This window comes from Hyaena hyaena, unplaced genomic scaffold (assembly GCF_003009895.1).
Source record: "Hyaena hyaena isolate Hyena2069 unplaced genomic scaffold, ASM300989v1 scaffold_0, whole genome shotgun sequence".
In the NCBI taxonomy this organism is placed as follows: Eukaryota; Metazoa; Chordata; class Mammalia; order Carnivora; family Hyaenidae; genus Hyaena; species Hyaena hyaena.
In genome coordinates this window covers 14,053,494-14,071,231 of record NW_024080632.1, presented here as the reverse complement: position 1 = coordinate 14,071,231, position 17,738 = coordinate 14,053,494, and the positions used below count along the sequence as shown (strand labels likewise).

General features: G+C 45.5%; 1 protein-coding gene across 1 annotated transcript in view; it reads left to right on the top strand.

The window, feature by feature from the left end:
• CORO1C (coronin 1C) overlaps nt 1-17,738 on the top strand; it is a 73,358-nt gene that overhangs the window by 19,045 nt on the left and 36,575 nt on the right. Inside the window, exon 2 of the mRNA XM_039243361.1 lies at nt 7,483-7,682. Within this exon, the coding sequence (XP_039099292.1) occupies nt 7,488-7,682 (195 nt within the window). The 5' untranslated portion in view covers nt 7,483-7,487. The remainder of the gene's footprint in view (nt 1-7,482; nt 7,683-17,738) is intronic.

Sequence of the window (17,738 nt, the reverse complement as noted above, 5' to 3'; positions counted from 1 at the left end):
ACACTTTTTTTTTTTTTTTTTTAACTACAATTGAGCATTAGATTTCTGTATAAAGTACCCTAGTATTGGGGACATTTTAGTTCTGTAATTTGGGACAAGATTATTTAATAAAAGAACTTCTAAGATTGGATGATACGACATTTTAATTTGGAAATTTATAGCTGAGCGTTTAAAAATAAGCCAGTGAAACACTAATGCCGTTTGATAATGCAAGCAGCTCTCTCGAGAGGAAAGGAGTTTCTGTTAGAGACAGATCTTATTTTTTCCTTTAAGGGGAACATTGAAGTGTAGTAAATACGATGCTGAGGTAGGAGAACGTAAATTTTGTGAAGGATCCTTGGTAACTGATGCTAGTTCTCTTATGTGAAAATTATACTCTTGGCCCATAATCAGTAGGGAATGGACTTGGATTTTTTCCCCTTCAGGTAGAGAAACCTACTAGGGAGTTCTTAAATAATAATTGCTGACATTTATTGGACAGCGCTCACTATGCTTCAGATTCTATGCTGGCGACTTTGCAGACATTTTAAAAAACTGCTTTGTTGAAATATACAGTAGACCCTTGAACAACATGAGGTTAGGGAAACTGACACCCTTTGCAGTCAAAAATCTGTGTATAACTTTTGGGTTGCTTGGGTGGCTCAGTCTGTTAAGCATCCGACTCTTGATTTCAGCTCAGGTAATGATCTGTTCATGAGATCAAGTCCCACAGCGGGCTCTGTGAGCCTGCTTGGGATTCTTTTTCTTTTTCTCCCTTTCCCTCTACCCCTCCCCCACTCATATTCTCTCTCTCTCTCTCTCTCTCTCTCTGTCTCCTCCCCCCCTTTACCTCTCTCAAAATAAACTTAAAAAAAAATGTGCACATAACTTTTGACTCCCCCAAAACTTTACTACGAACAGCCTACTGTTGACTGGAAGCCATACCGATAACATACACAGTGGATTAATACATATTTTGTATGTGTTGTATACTGTAATCTTATAATAGAATAAACTAGAAAAGAAAATGTTTTAAGAAAAATTTAAGGAAGAGAAAATACATTTACAGTCCTGTACTGTGTATACTGAAAAACATTTGCAAGTGGACCCGCGCAATTTGAACCCATATTGTTCAAGGGTCACCTGTAATGCACATACCATACAATTCACCCATTTAAAGCATCCAGCTCAATGGTTTTTAGTAAACATATTCACAAAGATGTGCAACTGTCACCATAGTCAATTTTAGAGCATTTTCACCACCTCAGAATGAAATCCTTGACTTGTTAGCTGTGACCTTTTATTCTCCTGTTGTCATTCAGTCCACCCTCCCCCCATTCCCCAGCAACCACTGGGTTTTTCCTATATCTGTAAACTTGCTTCTTCTGGACTTTGATATGAATGGAATCCTAATAGTAAGCTTCTATGATTGGCCTCTTTTACTCAGCATAATATTTTCTAGGTTCATCCAAGCTGTAGCATTTATTACTACTTCATTCCTTTTTATTGCCAAATAATACTTCATCGTATGAGTGTATCACATTTTGTTTTCCCACTCCTCTATTGGATGTCCAACCAATGGGTTGTTTCTACCCTTTGGCTGTTGTGAAATATGCCACTAAGAACATTCATGTACAAATATTTGTTTGAACACTTGTTTTTAATTCTTTGCCGTGTATTTCTAGGAGTGGGCTTCTGGGTCATATGGTTGCTATTGAATCATTTCAAGAACTGCCAGACTGCTTTCCAGAACAGCTGCGCCATCTCATATTCCTGCTAGCAGTGTATGAGTGTTCTGACTTCTCTGCAGCCTCACCAACACTTGCTATTCTCTGACTTTTTGATTCTAGCCATCCTAGTGGGTTTGAAGTGGTATTTCTTTGTGGGTTTGGTTTATGTTTCCCCAGTGACTATTGATGTCCAGCATCTTTTCATGTGCTTATTGGAGATTTGTGTACCTTCTTAGGAAAATATCGATTCAAGTTATTTGCCCCCTTTTTAATTGGATGATTTAAATTGGACTTATTGAATTGTAGGAATTCTTTTATGATTTCTAGGTACAGGTGCCTTATCAGATACAAGATTTGCAAAAAATCTCTCCCATTCTGATGGGTTGTCTCTTTATTTTCTTGATGGTATCTTTTGAAGCCAAAGGTTTTTAATTTTGATAAAATCCAGTTTATCTACTTTTTATTTTATTGCTTGTGCTTTTGGTGGTGTCCTGCCTAAGAATCCCTTGTCAGATCCAAGGTCATGAAGATTTACTTCTGTGTTTCCTTCTAAGAGTTTCATAGTTTTAATTCTCTTATGGTTATATCTTTGACCCATTTTGAGCTAATTATTTTCTACAGTGTGGGTTAGGGTCAGGCTTCTTTTGTATGTGGCTATCCAGTGGTCCCAGCAACTTTTGTTAAAAAGGCTGTTTTCCCCCCCAGTGAATGGTTTTGGGACTCTTGTTGAGAATCACTTGACCAAAAGTATATGAATTTATTTCTGGACTTTGAATTTTGTTCCACTGATCTAAAATTTTTTTATTATTATTTTTTATTTATTTCTAGGAGAGACAGAGAGACAGCGTGAGCAGGGGAGGGTCAGAGAGAGAGGGAGTAACAGACTCTGAAACAGGCTCCAGGCTCTGAGCTGGCAGTCAGCACAGAGCCCGACGCGGGGCTCGAACCCACAAACCGTGAGATCATGACCTGAGCGAAAGTCGGACGCTTAACCGACTAAGCCACCCAGACGCCCCTTGTTCCACTGATCTGTGTTCATCCTTGTTCTAGTACCTCTCTGTCCTGACTTTCATTGCTTTGGAGTAAGTTTTGCAATCAAGAAATGTGGATCTTCCTAATTTGTTCTTCTTTTTCAAGGTTGTTTTGTTTTGGGAGGGATTCCCTTGCAATTCCACATGAAGTTTAGAATCTGTTTACTAGTTTCTATGAAGTCAGCTAAGATTCTGAAAGGGATTGCTTTAAATCTGTAGATCAGTTTGGGGAGTATTGCTGGGTTTTTGTTTTGGTTTTTGTTTTCCCTTGTCCAATTGCCCTGGCTAGAACCTGTAGCACATTGCTGAGTAAAAATGGCAAGAGCAGACATCCTTTCTGGTTCTCGATCTTGGAGATCAAGAGAGAAAGCCCCTTTCATCATTGAATATTGCGTTAGCTGTGGGTTTCTGTTTTGTTTTAATCAGTTTGAGGAAGTTTCCTTGTATTCCTTGTTTGTTGAGTGTTTTTATCATGAAAGTGTTGGATTTTGCTAATGCTTTATTTGTGTGAGATGATTGTACAATTTTTGTTTATATTTGATTGATACATGTTACCCTGATTGATTTTCAGATGGTGACCCTACCTTGCATTCCTAGGACAAATCCCACTTGGTCATGGTGTATAATCCTTTTTATAGGTTGCTAGATTTGGTCTGCTGGTATTTTGGTGAGGATTTTTATGTCTGTATTCAGAAGACATATTGGTGTTGTTTTCTTGTGATGTCTTTGATTTGGGTATTAGAGTAATACTGGCTTCATAGACTTAGTTTGGAGGTGTTTCCTCCTCTTGTGTTATTTGGAAGAATTTGTGAAGAACTGGTGTTAGTTCTTTAGGTGTTTGAGAGGCTTTGGTGGTGAAACCATCTATCTGGACCTGGGTTTGTCAGATGTGGTTTTTAATTCTTGTAAGTATCAATTCCTTCGTTTTATAGAAGAGGAAACTGAAGCTCAGAAAAGTTAAGTAATTTACTAGTAAGTGGCAAAACTGGGATTTTAATCCAAATTACTTTGTTAAGTTCTAGGATGATAACAATAGCTAACATTTCTTGCGTAATTAGTTAGGTGTCTCTAACTATACAAAGTGCTTTAACATACTAATCTCCTGCTACAATCGCAATACCAAGTGCTCATTTAATAATAACTTCAGTTTCATGTGTATCATACCCATTTTCAGATAGAGAATCTGACACCTACAGAAATTCAGTGACTTGCCCTACTGAACCTTGGCCAGAACGTAAATGGTACAGCTGTGCTTCTCGCTCACAAGGCCGTCTGACTCTGGAGCCTGCCCTCGTAATTGCTTTTCTCTGCTGTGTGCAGCAAAAGCAGCTGTGCCACACGCGGACAGCTGAGCCCAGATCAGGTTCGACCTTGGATGTGGATGGGCTCACACTGCCCTTCCAGATCCATTGGAACATAGCTGGCGCCGTCAGCATGGTGCTGTGCAAGCGCTGTCTTTCCTCACTGCTCTGCTGCGCAGCCTGCACTGCTCCGTTCTGACTCCGTGTGGTCAGGATGAAAATAAGTTGTCACTACGTGTGATATAGAAATGACTTTTAAGGGTGTTTTAGTATGTCAGCCAGCCAGCAGATTTGCATAATTGTTTTCAGTGAGGACATCCAAAGCACTTTACCTGCTTATATAGTATTCATAGTATTGGTGAGATTAGATGGTATCCAGCCTATTAGAGTAAAGAGGAAAAATGGTCTCTATTTTTTAAGTTAAAGGCCTTGAGGAAGGCCTCAAATGTCCATTCACATTTCAAAGGAGGCACAAGAAGCTGTCCTGATGCCCTGTGTGGGTGGTGGGGCTGGTTGAGCAGTGGAACTCATGGAGGGAGGGTGGAGAGAGGGTGGTGTCTGGGCTTGGGAGCCCCCGGAACAAGGGCTGGAGGCTCCACTGTTCAGAACTAGGTGGTCAGTGGAACCTGCTCACACCTGTGCTCACACCTGTGCTGGGTGTTATCCCACCCAGGGCCTGCGGCCAGGCTTCTGCGGAGGCTGGTGTGGGGCAGTCCCCTGATAGGGCAGCGCTGGAGGACGGTCTCTAGCTGCTCTTAATTTTAGGCTTTCAGTTCATTTTTTCTGCAACCTTTATCTCACATCCCTATCTTTAGAGGCATACAACTTTTCTTCTGAGTGCTCTGGGCTTTCACAGTGGGCCTTGGCGGGCATCCTTTTGTGAGCTTGTCTTCCTGAGGCATTCAGCTGAGTCAGTTACACATGCATGACAACTCTCTGTCTTCCTAGAGTTCGTTGTCACTTTTTTTTTGAAGATTTTTTTTTTTAGGGGCTCTTGGGTGGCTCAGTTGGTTAAGTGTCTGTTGATTTCAGTTCAGGTCATGTTCTCACGGTTCATGGGAGTGAGCCCCCGGTCGGGCTCTGTGCTGACAGCACAGAGCCTGCTTGGGATGCTCCCTCCCTCCCTCCCTCCCTCCCTCCCTCTCTCTCTCTCTCTCTCTCTCTCTCTGCCCCCGCCCTCACATGCGCATGCTCGGTCTCCCAAAATACATAAATGAACTTTGTTTTTTTAAAGTAATCTCTACAGCCAAAATGGGGCTCTAATTTTCACAACCCTGAGATCAGGAGTCGCACGCCCACCCACTGAGCCAGCCAGGCGTCTCCACGTTTGCTCTTTTGTAGGCTTCTTTCCAGTGTCCTTTTTCTTGCTTTGGTGTTTATACCTACTTTTGTTCCTTTACAGCATTTTGTTAGGATTTTAGGAAGAAGTGGAGATAAATGCCATTTGTATTTCTTTTGTAAATTACCTCTTCCTGTCCTTTGTAAATTTTCTGTTGGGGTTTTTGTGTTTTGAATTTGTAAAACCTTATATATATATGAACGATAACTCTCTGACATATGGTGCAATCCCTTCTTTTCTGTTAACTTACTTTTGAAGCACTTGCTGGAAGATAGTGGTGACGATCCAGCTTTTGCAAACTTATACAGATGGTTGTTTAGGGAAATGGATCCTGACACCAGCTGGCTGTACACAGACTTTTGTATGGATGTGATTTTCTTTTGGTTTTCACCACCTCCTGGAAGCTGTCTTATCTATTCATGCTTGAGAAGTGCTTATACTGTTTCACAAATGACAGACTCTGGCCAAGTGGAAACGAATCATTTGCCATCGTCTCTACCAAATACTCTAAATATATGGTCCTGGTCGTCAGCTGGAAAGGTCTGGCAACAGCTGGGCTGAGGAACACGGGTGCTCAGCTGCCTGCCAAGCGTTTGTTGCCTCGGCCCAGCCACATGCCCCAGGCTTGGAAAGAGGCCACTTTTGCACATGCCTTGGAAGGGTAGGAGTCTCTGGCAAATAGAAATGGTCTCCCTCTGTGCTTAGCAGTGGGCTCAGAGCCATGGGGAAGGGAGTCAGAGAGGCGGAATTAGCAACAGCCCACCCCGTGTCCCATTTGGCGCGAGTGGACAGGTGTTAACCTTCCTCTGTGCACAGCGATCAGGAGTACTGTTTTCAGCTGACTTGTCCGGGTTGACCATGTTCCATTTCCTCTTCTGTTTTCTCCAGCCTCCTTCTATCCTAGCCAGTAGGAACAGAGTGTCTTGCATTAGCAAACAGGAAAAGGATATTGGGGACAGTCTAGGAGACCTCGATCAAGTGAGGCCTCGTGATCCCAAAGCATTCAGCCTTCAGTGCACATGTCTCTGGGACACCTGATGGAATTTGAAGTCCAAAGTGACCCATGAGGAAGCCCAGGAACACCAGCCCAATGTCACTTCCCTTTTCCCAGGTCCCCTGGTTACTTGGGAAATGGCTCTGGTGAATGACCAGCTCGGATGTGAAAACCCAACCTGGTTTCATTTCCCCTCCCTGAATTTTTCTTTTCCTCTGACTCCTGCTGCCATAATGTCCCAGATGTTTCTCAGGCTTGGTTTACTGCCACAGTTCAGCCAGCACCTTGCTTGTAGCTTCTTCCTGTCTGATATGTCCAATCTGCTACTACCATCTTAAATAGTGCTTTTATTACACTGATTTCTATTTAAATCTTTGCTGCTCTTTTCTAAGACCTGCCTTTTGACCCATCTGCTGCCCCGTCTGCTGCGTTAGTCAGAGTCTATCGGCACTTAACACCGGGAGTTCTGTTGTAAGTTGCCCTGATTAGTATTCCTATGTTGGGAGGCTCTTGAAGACCAGGATGGTTGCTTACGTCTCTTGAATTTGCTACCACACACAGTTGGTCTTGTGGAAACACTCATAAGCAGGCAGAGTTCTCGGCAGAGTGCTGATGTCTGGGGAAAATGCTTAAAATCTGAAAAATTACCTTGGCAGACTGAGGAAAAAGCCACAACATCATAACTTTTGGGGGGGTTTTCTTTAGCTTCAAATTCACTGCATAACTTCACTCTGGAGTTTCCTTTTCTATAAGTGGGGAGGGTTGGAGTGAGCTATCTTTCGATTCCCACCCAACCCTGAAAGGCTAATTTTCCTTCATTCTTTGCCTTGATCGTTCTCCTGAAATTAAAACTGATGAGCTGTCTCTGGATCTTGAATTAGGAATTTTTCATTTCTTTGTAGTTCTTTCCCTGACGCATTTTGCAGTTTTTTCTGAATATGTGCTACTGAAGGAAATTTGGATTTGCCATTTGGCTACTTTCTGGGAGAGCAGACAAAATGTATTATTCTGATTTCTTTTTTTTTCCTTCTATATGGGGTTTCTCATTTGTAAAAGTAGAGCTTTCAGGTAAGTGCATGATTTTAACATGATTTTTGCTCTTCTGCAGACACAATGAGGCGAGTGGTACGACAGAGCAAGTTTCGGCACGTATTTGGACAAGCGGTGAAAAATGACCAGTGTTACGATGACATCCGGGTTTCTCGAGTGACCTGGGATAGTTCCTTTTGCGCTGTCAATCCCCGATTTGTTGCCATAATCATAGAAGCGAGTGGGGGCGGGGCGTTCCTTGTGCTCCCTCTGCACAAGGTAAGTAACCGGACTCTCCATTCTCTTGGGCGCCCTCTGGTAATCTCAGTTTACGCCGTCCTAGACCGACTCTGGGGATTGATAGTTCACTAAGAACTGTGTGCTGGTGGAGACCATTAGACTCTGATGTGATTGACATTCAGCCGCATACACTTTACTTAACCACAGCAGTTTTTCTCTAACAGACAACCATTAAACAGAATGGTGAACTCTGTTCTGGGTGTGCCCGCCGTGGATAAGAGATTACAATGATGCTGTGAGCATGGGCAAGCACAGGCATCTTGTGATTTGGTTAATAATCCACTTCTCACGGAAGTTTTTCTAAAAAGTGCAGTTTTTAAAAAGAGCCAAAGTTCGTTAAGTTAATCTTCCTTCTCCTCCTCCTGTGTAGTGATGAGGATTGAGACTTTTGGGTGTTTTAAAAGAGAAATGGAATGAGACTTAGGAAAACGTCCCCAAACAATGCAGGCTTCAAGTCTGGACGAGACTGGGTTTCAGCATAGAATCGAAGCAGTGCAAATAAGTGGTAGGAATAAAGGGTCTTTACTGAAAGCTGTTAACGTGTGACCTGCACCCTCACCCTGCTTCCCGGTCTCCTGACTTTTTATCCTTCCAGAGAGCCCTCTCCGATATGGGGGAGAAAGATGGGAGATGGGGGAATTTCTGACTGTTCTTGAATGTGGTAGGTGAAACTCAGTACTACTTTAGCAGGAAATCCCAGCACTGCAGATATGGGGGAGGGGATGCTGAGAAGAGAGAGAGCTTGCAAAGTGTCATTTTCTAGTTGGCTTCTAGGAGGAGAATAAGCTTGGTGAGTCCTGAGCTCTAATGAGAAAGGTTCAGCGCCGGTGAGGATGCAGGCGCTGGGTCACGTTACGGCTGTTTCCACCTGCTGAGAACACTGGGAGTCCCTGAGTCTCAGCTGTGCGGGTTAGGGGCAGGCACATCTCATAACGGACTGTGTGATTCTGAAAGTGGTTACAGTACAGTGAGTTGCTGTCAGAGTATTATTTCCCGTTATATTTCGGTGTTTTTTTCATTGGGAAAACTTCCAGTTCTCCTGTACTTTACTTTCTCTCATGACTGACTTATTTTAACAGCTGATTCTTAGCTCAGTGGCCGGGTAGATGTGATATTACACAATGGGGCCATCTCACTACAGAAATAGGAGATGGATGCTTCTCGGGAACAAATTTGATAAGTGTTTTCCAAATGTACCTTCTTATTGGCAGAGTTGGTGATTATATTTTAAAGGAGAATCTTTTCATTAAGTTGAAATTTAATTTTCTACTTGAGGACTTTTATTTCTGTGGAGAAAATTGCTGTTTCGTGGCAAATAATACATTACGGTATTTCAACTGCTTACCCGATTCTAGAGTGGGTGTTTGAGCAGGTCAGTTGCATGTGGTGGGCTTTTCAGTGGCCAGCTGCGAGGACACCTCAGCTTGTTGGCCAGGATGCAGGACCGCACCACCGCCATCTGTGTGGGCGTTTGCGTTTTTATTGCCCTTTTTATAGACTGAAGGATACATTTAAGACTTTTTTTCGTCTTCGAAGAAATGGCACAAGCCAGTTAAGAAGCCCGAAATAACTTTTGAGTGGCCGATCTTCGAGTTGAGACCGTTCTCTTCAAGTCCTATGTCCACAGGAGGCTCTGTGAATCCTTTGCTTGTTCAAACCCTGGGAGACTTTGAGTTGCATTCCTCCCGTTCAAGGAAGACCTGCATGCGGTTCCTAGGCTGACTAGATCTTAGGATTTGGTTCTCACTTGCGTTGGCATTTTGTTCCTTTACCAGGAAACTTCCATGTTTGGAAGAAGGGTTAGTTTTTGGAGGAGCCTTAAGGGTCTTTTTCCCAGACAAGTATATGCTCTGGGTGGCTCTGTTCCTTAAACATTAATTAGTTTTGAAGGAAGGGACCGCCTAGCCCTTGGAAATAAGGTCCATACTTGGAGTTCCTGACCTTTGTAATCGATGGGTTCACATGTACCCTGTGGGATTTGTGTGTATAAAGGGTCTGTGGTCAGCCCTTAGAGCCATTGTGGCACGCAGGAAGAGCCCGGGCCTGGGAATCGGGAGCCAGTGGTTCAGTCCTGGCTCAACCGCAGACTTGTACTGGGACACGGATATGTCACTGTCCTTCCTGCAATTTCAGTGTCGTGACAGCTTTGAGATAGTTTTATATAGCTGCTTTTGTTTAAAGCAAAGAAAAACCAAATTCTCACATATAATATAAAATGATGCTGAAATCAGGTCACAGGCCACAAGCTCTGGGTGTGTCCTGGGCTCCAGTGCGTGCCTGCTGATAGCAGCCTGGACTTACTCAAAACGTGTGCTGCAGGAGATGGGCCTGGGTTTTCATAACTGTCCCAGAGACTTCTAGTAGTGTCCCCCCGCCCCCCTCTGTCTGGTTTTAGAAAGGCAGGTTGGTTTTGGTGATGCTTTGGGGCTCCCTGTATGTAGCAATATTGAATATGCATGTATTGCTCTTCAGATGTACTGTGGCTCTTGCAGAAAGGCTCCTATTTTAAAATACGGCCTTCCGTGAATTTCTCTTCAAAGCCAGTTAGTGTCAGCAGTAAATAGGGCTTATTATTGCTACCTCACGAGGCTTGTGGTTAGATTCTGGGAAAGCCATGATCTCTGTCTTCCGGGACTTAAAAAAATGGAAAGAGTAGCAGAGATAAATACATTAAAACACATGCGTAGCAAGAGGCGAGCTTAGGAATGAATGTATATTCATTTTAAGTGTATGGTTTCTGAGGTATGGTTTTAAGTGTATGGTTTTGTTACGAAGCTTGTACTGGGGAGAGTGGGATTTGTAGGGGTCACTGCTAGAGGACTACAGAAGGTGCTGGGCCCTGAGGTGGGGTGATTTAGATTAGCGCACACGGTTCAGGATCTCTTTCGTAATGTTGCTCTCAAGCTGTGGCATGCCGCGCGGTCGTGACTTGCAAGGTGTGGCTTAATACATTTTCTTATGATTTGGTCTTTCAGAGGATGAATAATAGCAGTCTTGCCGAACAGAAGTTGGCTTTGTGGTTTTGACTGTAGGGATTCCCCCCTCCCAGTTACACAAGCTGCCTTGTATCAAGATGCCTTGTATCAGGAGCATACAGGTTTCGGCTCCCCGTGCGCCATGGCACGTGGACACGAACGAGCCCCTCCTGTGTGGGGCAGCCACACTGGCAGTGTGGGATGCAGTGTTCCCATCCCTGTTGTGAACCTTAGAGCCTCAAGCACACTGGTGTTGGTGGGACGACACAAGGCGTGCGCACACGCACACCAAGACTGCTGCAGACCACAGTGACTCTGGAAGCCCTAACTTAGACCCGAATGCTCTTGACCTCTTAACGTTTACTTAGGTGGAGGGTGTACGTTGGAGGGCTCCTATCTCCCCTCGTTGCTTTCTCCCTTCTTCCTTGGACTCCCTGGGTTTTTGGGGCGGTGGCTAACTTCATCTCCCAGTAACTGCCTCTGAGGAAGTTCTGCTCTTCGTGGTGGGCTGGGTGTGGCCAGGCCTCTGTTGACCTTTTGGGTCACCATGTCGTCTCCTGGCTCCTCTGGAGTAGCTCTGTAGCACCTTCTTACACACAGTTACGTTTTTCTTCCATTTGTTTTAGGAACTGCGTGTGAGGCTGTTTGCGGCATTGCTTTATTTATGTCCAAGAGCTGTCTTCTCAACTCATTTTATAGTCTTTACCAACTAGGGTTGTGTGAAAGAACTCAGTCCCACAGAAAGAATTTCAGTAACTGTTTTCTTAGTTCTCACAAGGATGGGACATGCTCTGCCTTCTAGATGCACGTGCGAGAGATTCATTCATTGCGTGCATTTGCTGCCTTCGAGCATTAGGACTTAACTTTTCCATAGAACCTGGGTTGACCAGGGTTGCTTTAGAGTGTTTTTCTTTGCTATTGATGGAGGAAGAAATCTTGATTCATTTCAGTCACTATTCTGAGTACCTCTTCTTACGGTCCAGTATCCAACTTGAGTGTCCTGTCTGATTCACTGAGCCAGGGGAAGTCCTCCTTTGGGTTCCCTTAGCTGCTTGTCCGTGCACTAGTACCCCAGGCTGCGTCGTCACATTGTACTAGGATTATTTTCTCAGCCACCTCACGGTAAGGGGAGGATGGTCATAGCCTCTGGATCCCTTTGACAGTGACTTGGATGGAGGATGCAGACCGGATGGCAGTGTACACACACACTGTGTACAGTGTATACACATACACACTGTGTATCAGGTGGCCCCTGATAGACGTTCTCCAGAGTCTGGCCTTACTCCGTGGTGGCGGGCCTCCAAGATGCCCTCCGGTCCTTCTGCCCTCCTCGTGTGGGTGCTGTCATGTGGCTCCCTGCCCCCCGTCCCAACAGCGGTAACCGCTGGGACATGGTGGAACTGATGGTGTGCGACTTCTGAGACAAGGTCATGAAAGGGCTAGGACACTTAAGCAGTTCTCGGGAGAGGCCCTAGGACCGGCTGCCTGTAGCCCATACCAGCTGACCAGCCGTGTGAGCGGGCCGTCTTGGGAGAGGATCCTGCAGCCCCCGCTGACACACTGACTCGTGGGAACTCTGAACCAGAGCCACTCAAACCCTTAAACTATGAGCGGATAAATGTTCACTGTTTTAAATAGGTTTTAGGGTAACTGATTAAGAAGCATTGGTAACTGACACACGTATTCTTCGAATATAGCGGAGCGCCTGACTCAGAATGTTAGGTCACATGATGCGTGAATAAATGAGTTGCTTACAGTGACCTAAGAGGCCTGCTGGTAGTTTTAGGCACTCTTTCCACATATTTATATAGATACATACATGCATTCAGGTATATAACATTCTTAACTAAATCTTAAATGAGTAATTGAGGGACTGTGTAGAGTAACAGGAAATTGTATGACAGGATTGGTTTTCCTGTGTTCCATGATACATTCCTGTAACCTAAAAAAATGTGTTCTAAAGTCGCAGTCACTGTCCTATGTGGAATGGCAGATTATGTTATTGGTTTGGGGGAAGAGGTCAGGAATGTTAACATTGATGGTGGGACTGAAAGTGATTTTTATTTTCTACTTTATAATTACCTGTATTTTTCTCAAAATATTTTACAGTGAAGTTATTACACATAAAGGTTATTTCTTAAAAGTATTATCAGGTAATATTATTAGCATGTATAAAGGGCCAATTGTTCTTTAAGCTTTAGTGAAGTCTAAGACAGTATCTTAAAAAAATCATATTTCTTTGTTCATGTACTCATTCCTTAGACATTTGAGTACCTGCTCTGTGCCAGGACCTGTGTTGGGTTCTTGCTCTTAAAAACCTTTGGTAGCTATTGACCTTGATCTCTCCAGTGGGGAGCTGTGTGTGCACATACAGTTGTCTGACACAGTGATGAGAGGGGAGTTCCAAATGAGGCTCATAAGTTAAGGAAGACATCACAGAGAAGGTTCTGCAGGGATTCAGGTTTCTCCTGTGTATAGGAGCCAGGGATGAAACAGAAGAGGAGCCCAGCCAGTTCGCTAAACTGATGAGTTTGAAGAGGTGCTCTGTTCCCAGATGGACAGAGAATGAGGTGGGAGCCACATTCCCCTTCAGATTCCTGGATCTTGGGGTGTGGAGGTGGGTGTGGTGAAACTAGTGAAATGGGATGCTCTATCAGAGGGATTAAGAGGAGGTGACGGGTAGCTTTTTGGCAGAAAAGCCAATTGTTTCATTCTTTCTGTGTATCACTTCCAGTGTAAATAGTGCAAAATTGGTGTTTTCCCTAATCATTATATGGAGAAGAACCAGAAAATAAGCAGCACTGTTCTCCGTTTTAGGATTATCGCAACTGGATCAACATAGCATCGTTCCTGTTTCTCCTGCAGGAAAAAGCAGTGACTTCATGTCATATTCATAAAAATGAGACTCGGGTGTGACATTAGAATGTGCTTGGAGAGTGTCCCCTTCATACATGGTGCCTTAGTTTTTGTACCGGGGAGGGTGGCTGTCATCCCTGTGTTCTTTTTTTTTTTTTTTTAAATAGTTTTTATTTATTTTTGAGACAGAGAGAGACAGAGCATGTGTGGGGGAGGCACAGAGAGAGAGGGAGACACAGAATCTGAAGCAGGCTCCAGGCTCTGAGTTAGCTGTCAGCACAGAGCCTGACATCGGGGTTCGAACCCACAAACCGCGAGATCGTGACCTGAGCCGAAGTCGGACGCTTAACTGACTGAGCCACCCAGGTGCCCCCATCCCTGTGTTCTGCAGTTGCAGAAATCAGAACTCAGAATGAGTGATTGCCCAGAGCTATGGGGTCTTCCATGGATTAGAACCGAGGTTTCTGAGTCTTTATTTGATTGATACATGTATATCAAGTGTAGTTTTGATTAACATATTTCCCCCACTGAGTGTGAAAGATCTTGGTTTTGTTTTGGCATAGAAACTGTGGTCTCATTGATACTTCATCCTTTGCATTTTTTCTCTGGGATTAGAAGGCTTAACAAAAATGCTAGCTCTTTGGGACTTTGGTTCTGTCAGCTTGGAGAATTGTCTTAAGGTTTAGAAAGTACTGGGTCTGCACCATCCCTCGAGGACGCAGCCACAGCGATGAGATGGCGGCACTTCACGTCACTGAGGGTGTCCTTTAAGCGCCAAGCACTGTGCTGACAAGTGCCTTCTTTCATGGGCTTGAACTAGCAGGGATGGCAGTCTCCCGATGGTGCTTTTCTCCATGACCCCCAGTCACTGCCAGCACCTGCTGGATTTGCATTGGCTGTGTCTCCCCCTTACTGTATGTGGCTGACAGGCAATTTCCATTCCCACAAATAGCAGTGATCCATTTGGGACAAGAGTAGCGATGCCAGGAGCCCTTTGTACAGACGTGGACGTTTGGCACATGGTGGCCTTGGTGTCACAGTCAGGGAATTATTTTATTCAGTGCCAGTATCCTGATGTGTCACGGGATGCCCATTCACTGCCTCCTGAAATAGACGCTGTCTGATGCCCTGAGCACCTTGAACTGTCGATTGTATGGGCCGTGAAAGGCTGGGAGGCAGGGGTGGGGGGAGGAGGATGCAGGGGGAGGGCACCAGGTGCAGAACAATGACTTCCAAATTATGTCACGAGCCGCCAGCCACACGAGCACTGTACGGCCTCATTACCACATGAAGTGCCACAGAAAGGCCCTTTCATTTTTCCCCCAGTGACTGTTTTCCACAGTCTTGCTATAGGGGCTCGTGGGGGGGGTGGGGATACACTGCTCACCCCCAGTTAACAACGGAGCACAGAATCCTGGCAGAAGGAACCTCACAGTGTACCCCGGGGCTATTTTTGATGACAGTGAGTGGCTGTGACTCAGAGTGTGCCCCAGCAGATGACGGCTTCCACCCTCCCCTCCCTATCCTCCTCCCCTGGAGATGAGCAGGCAGCCCGTCCTTTGTATGTTTCCTTGGCCGGCTTCTCCCGATGCCGCTGCCACTCGCTGATGTGTCCGCAGCAGCCGGCCCGCTGGCCCGACAGGGCTCTGACAGTGGTTTTTACCATATATGGCCATCAGAGCTCTGGGGCTGTCAGCTGGCCAGGATAATTTCCTTCCTCTGCTTTGATTGGCTGCTTGGTGGCTCACAGAATGGTGGGATCTGGGAGTGTGTGGTGAAGGGAAGCCACTGAGTCAAGTGCAAAGCACGTTTAACTCTTTGCTGGTTTTCTGGAGCTTGGGTCTGGGCCGAGCACACAGGCAAGTGCTGCCAGCAGGAGCCCTCGCTGTCTGAACGTTAGAACCGAAGTCTGGGAACGCAGCAGAGAGGAGGTGTCCGAACTCCCATTACTCTGAAGTAGACCCAAGGCTTAATGGACAGATATCTGCAGTCCTGATTTGTCCAGACACCTCCTTATAACCATATGTAGCAAATTTGTCTGTGCTGGTTAGGGGTGGGACCTGAGTGGAGTCAGGGGAGGCTGAGCTGCGAGGGGCAGTGATGGAGCACGTGTCGGCCAGCTTAGAGGAGTGGTGACCTGGGGTTCTCTTCAGGCGGGGCTTTAAGTCAGGAGCAAACGATATGGTCCACGGAGTCTGGCCTGTCCTGCGTGTTTATAACTGCTGCACGGCGTGAGCCACGTCTGCCATAGAGCCCAAGGCATCTCCCTTGAAAAAAAAAAGTTACACTGTTTTTCTGGATTTCATCCCTACTCACTTCAGGGAGGGTGGATTTTTATTCTGAAGCTTGTGTGTAACCCCGTGCGGAGCTGGGATGGAAAGGGGTCGTAGCTCTGGAGCTTCTCAGCATTCACAGGGGGGCCTGGGGAGACACCTCCGGTGCCATGTGCTTCATGCAAGCGACTGATTACTCTTCTTTCTGATTTGATGCTGAATGGCTTATTTTCCCGGATTTGCACTTGTCAGTAGTCACTTTGCTTTTCAGCTTTTGCTTTCAAGCTGAATTTTATTTTGACTAGATTCCGCCTCATCTGGGGTTCCTAGTTGTTGTTTGTTCTCAGACCAGAAGCACTTGGAATTACTTGTCTATAGTGATGAGGTTTTTACTTTACAAATTTTTTGTTAAGAAATACAGGGTCTATTCCCTATTGCATATTTGGGCGCGGTTGAGTCAGGAAACATTCACTTCCACTGTTTTTGCTTTCTGATAATGAAATCCATAGTTTTACAGTAACTTCCCTGAGATTCTTTTAAAAAAAAATTTTTTTTAGTATTTATTTATTTTTGAGAGAGAGAGAGAAAGAGACCGAACATGAGTGGGGGAGGGACAGAGAGAGGAGACAGACTCTGAAGCAGGCTCCAGGCTCCGCGCTGTCAGCACAGAGCCTGACCGAGGGCTCCAACCCACAAACTGTGTGATCATGGCCTGAGCCGACCTCGTATGCTCAACCACTGGAGCCACCCAGGCACCCCACTCCCCTCCGATTCTTTTTTTTTTTTTTTAATTTATTTTTTAACATTTATTCATTTTTTTGAGAGACAGAGACAGAGCATGAGTGGGGGAGGGGCAGAGAGAGGGAGACACGGAATCTGAAACAGGCTCCAGGCTCTGAGCTGTCTGTCAGCACAGAGCCTGACGCGGGGCTCAAACCCACAACCATCAGATCTTGACCTGAGCTGAAGTCAGCCACTTAACTGACTGAGCCACCCAGGCGCCCCTCCCCTCCGATTCTTAATGAGGACTTTTAAAATGATCTATGCGGTATTAGACCCAGGTTTTAAAGAGGGCCCGTAACAACCAGAATAATCTGCTTGGCATTTTCTCTGATGCCCATGAAGACTGTGGTTTTTCGCTCACAGGCAGGTGAGGCCTCTGTGGCGCACACCCCCTCTCCCTGGCAGCTCGGGCGTCTAGCTTACTTTCCAGGACGGGGCAACCCGATCTGTGTGTGTTATTCCAGGGTACCCCCGCTTACCCTCAAGGTCAGTGTTTTTGGTTCCCTTAAAGTAACACCTCCTCAGAATGTACTAGCCTGGGTCAGGAGCTGTCCCTCTCGGTGACCAGCCTGTGCACGAGTCAGGTGTTGTGTGCCTAGGGCTTTCTAGTCAGCTGTGGGAGTCCCCGTCTCGGCACCCGGGCCTCTCCCCAGCTGTCCGTCCCCACAGCAGGGACACTGCAGCTTCGTCATGTGAGGCAGCAGGGCCTGGAGCCATCTCAGCAGAGCGTGTATCTGTGGCAGTAATACTGATATGAGAGAAAGGAAGTTGAAAAACCAGAAAGCCCACTTTAATACACATCCTTTTTGGACTCCACGCAGTATGCATGGAGCTGCTCTTCCCCAGGCAGCAAACTTTTCCTTCGCTTGGGAGCACATGTTTGACTCCCTTTCCTTCTTGCCGAGAGTTCTGGAGTTCTCAGCATGTCACTCTGAGGCCAGCAAAGAGTCGCTGTCAGGGCCTTACAGGAGGTCCTCTAATGTGTGGACGGGATGATAAAGTCACTGGCCTTGGGCACAATAAGTGATTTTAATCAGCGTTTTTTCCTAAAATAAAAGCATATATGAAGGTAAAGTAGGGATAGACGGTTTGGAAAATCTCAGTCTCTTGTTACGTGATTCAGGATAGGGGAGGGGTGGTGGTGTTAG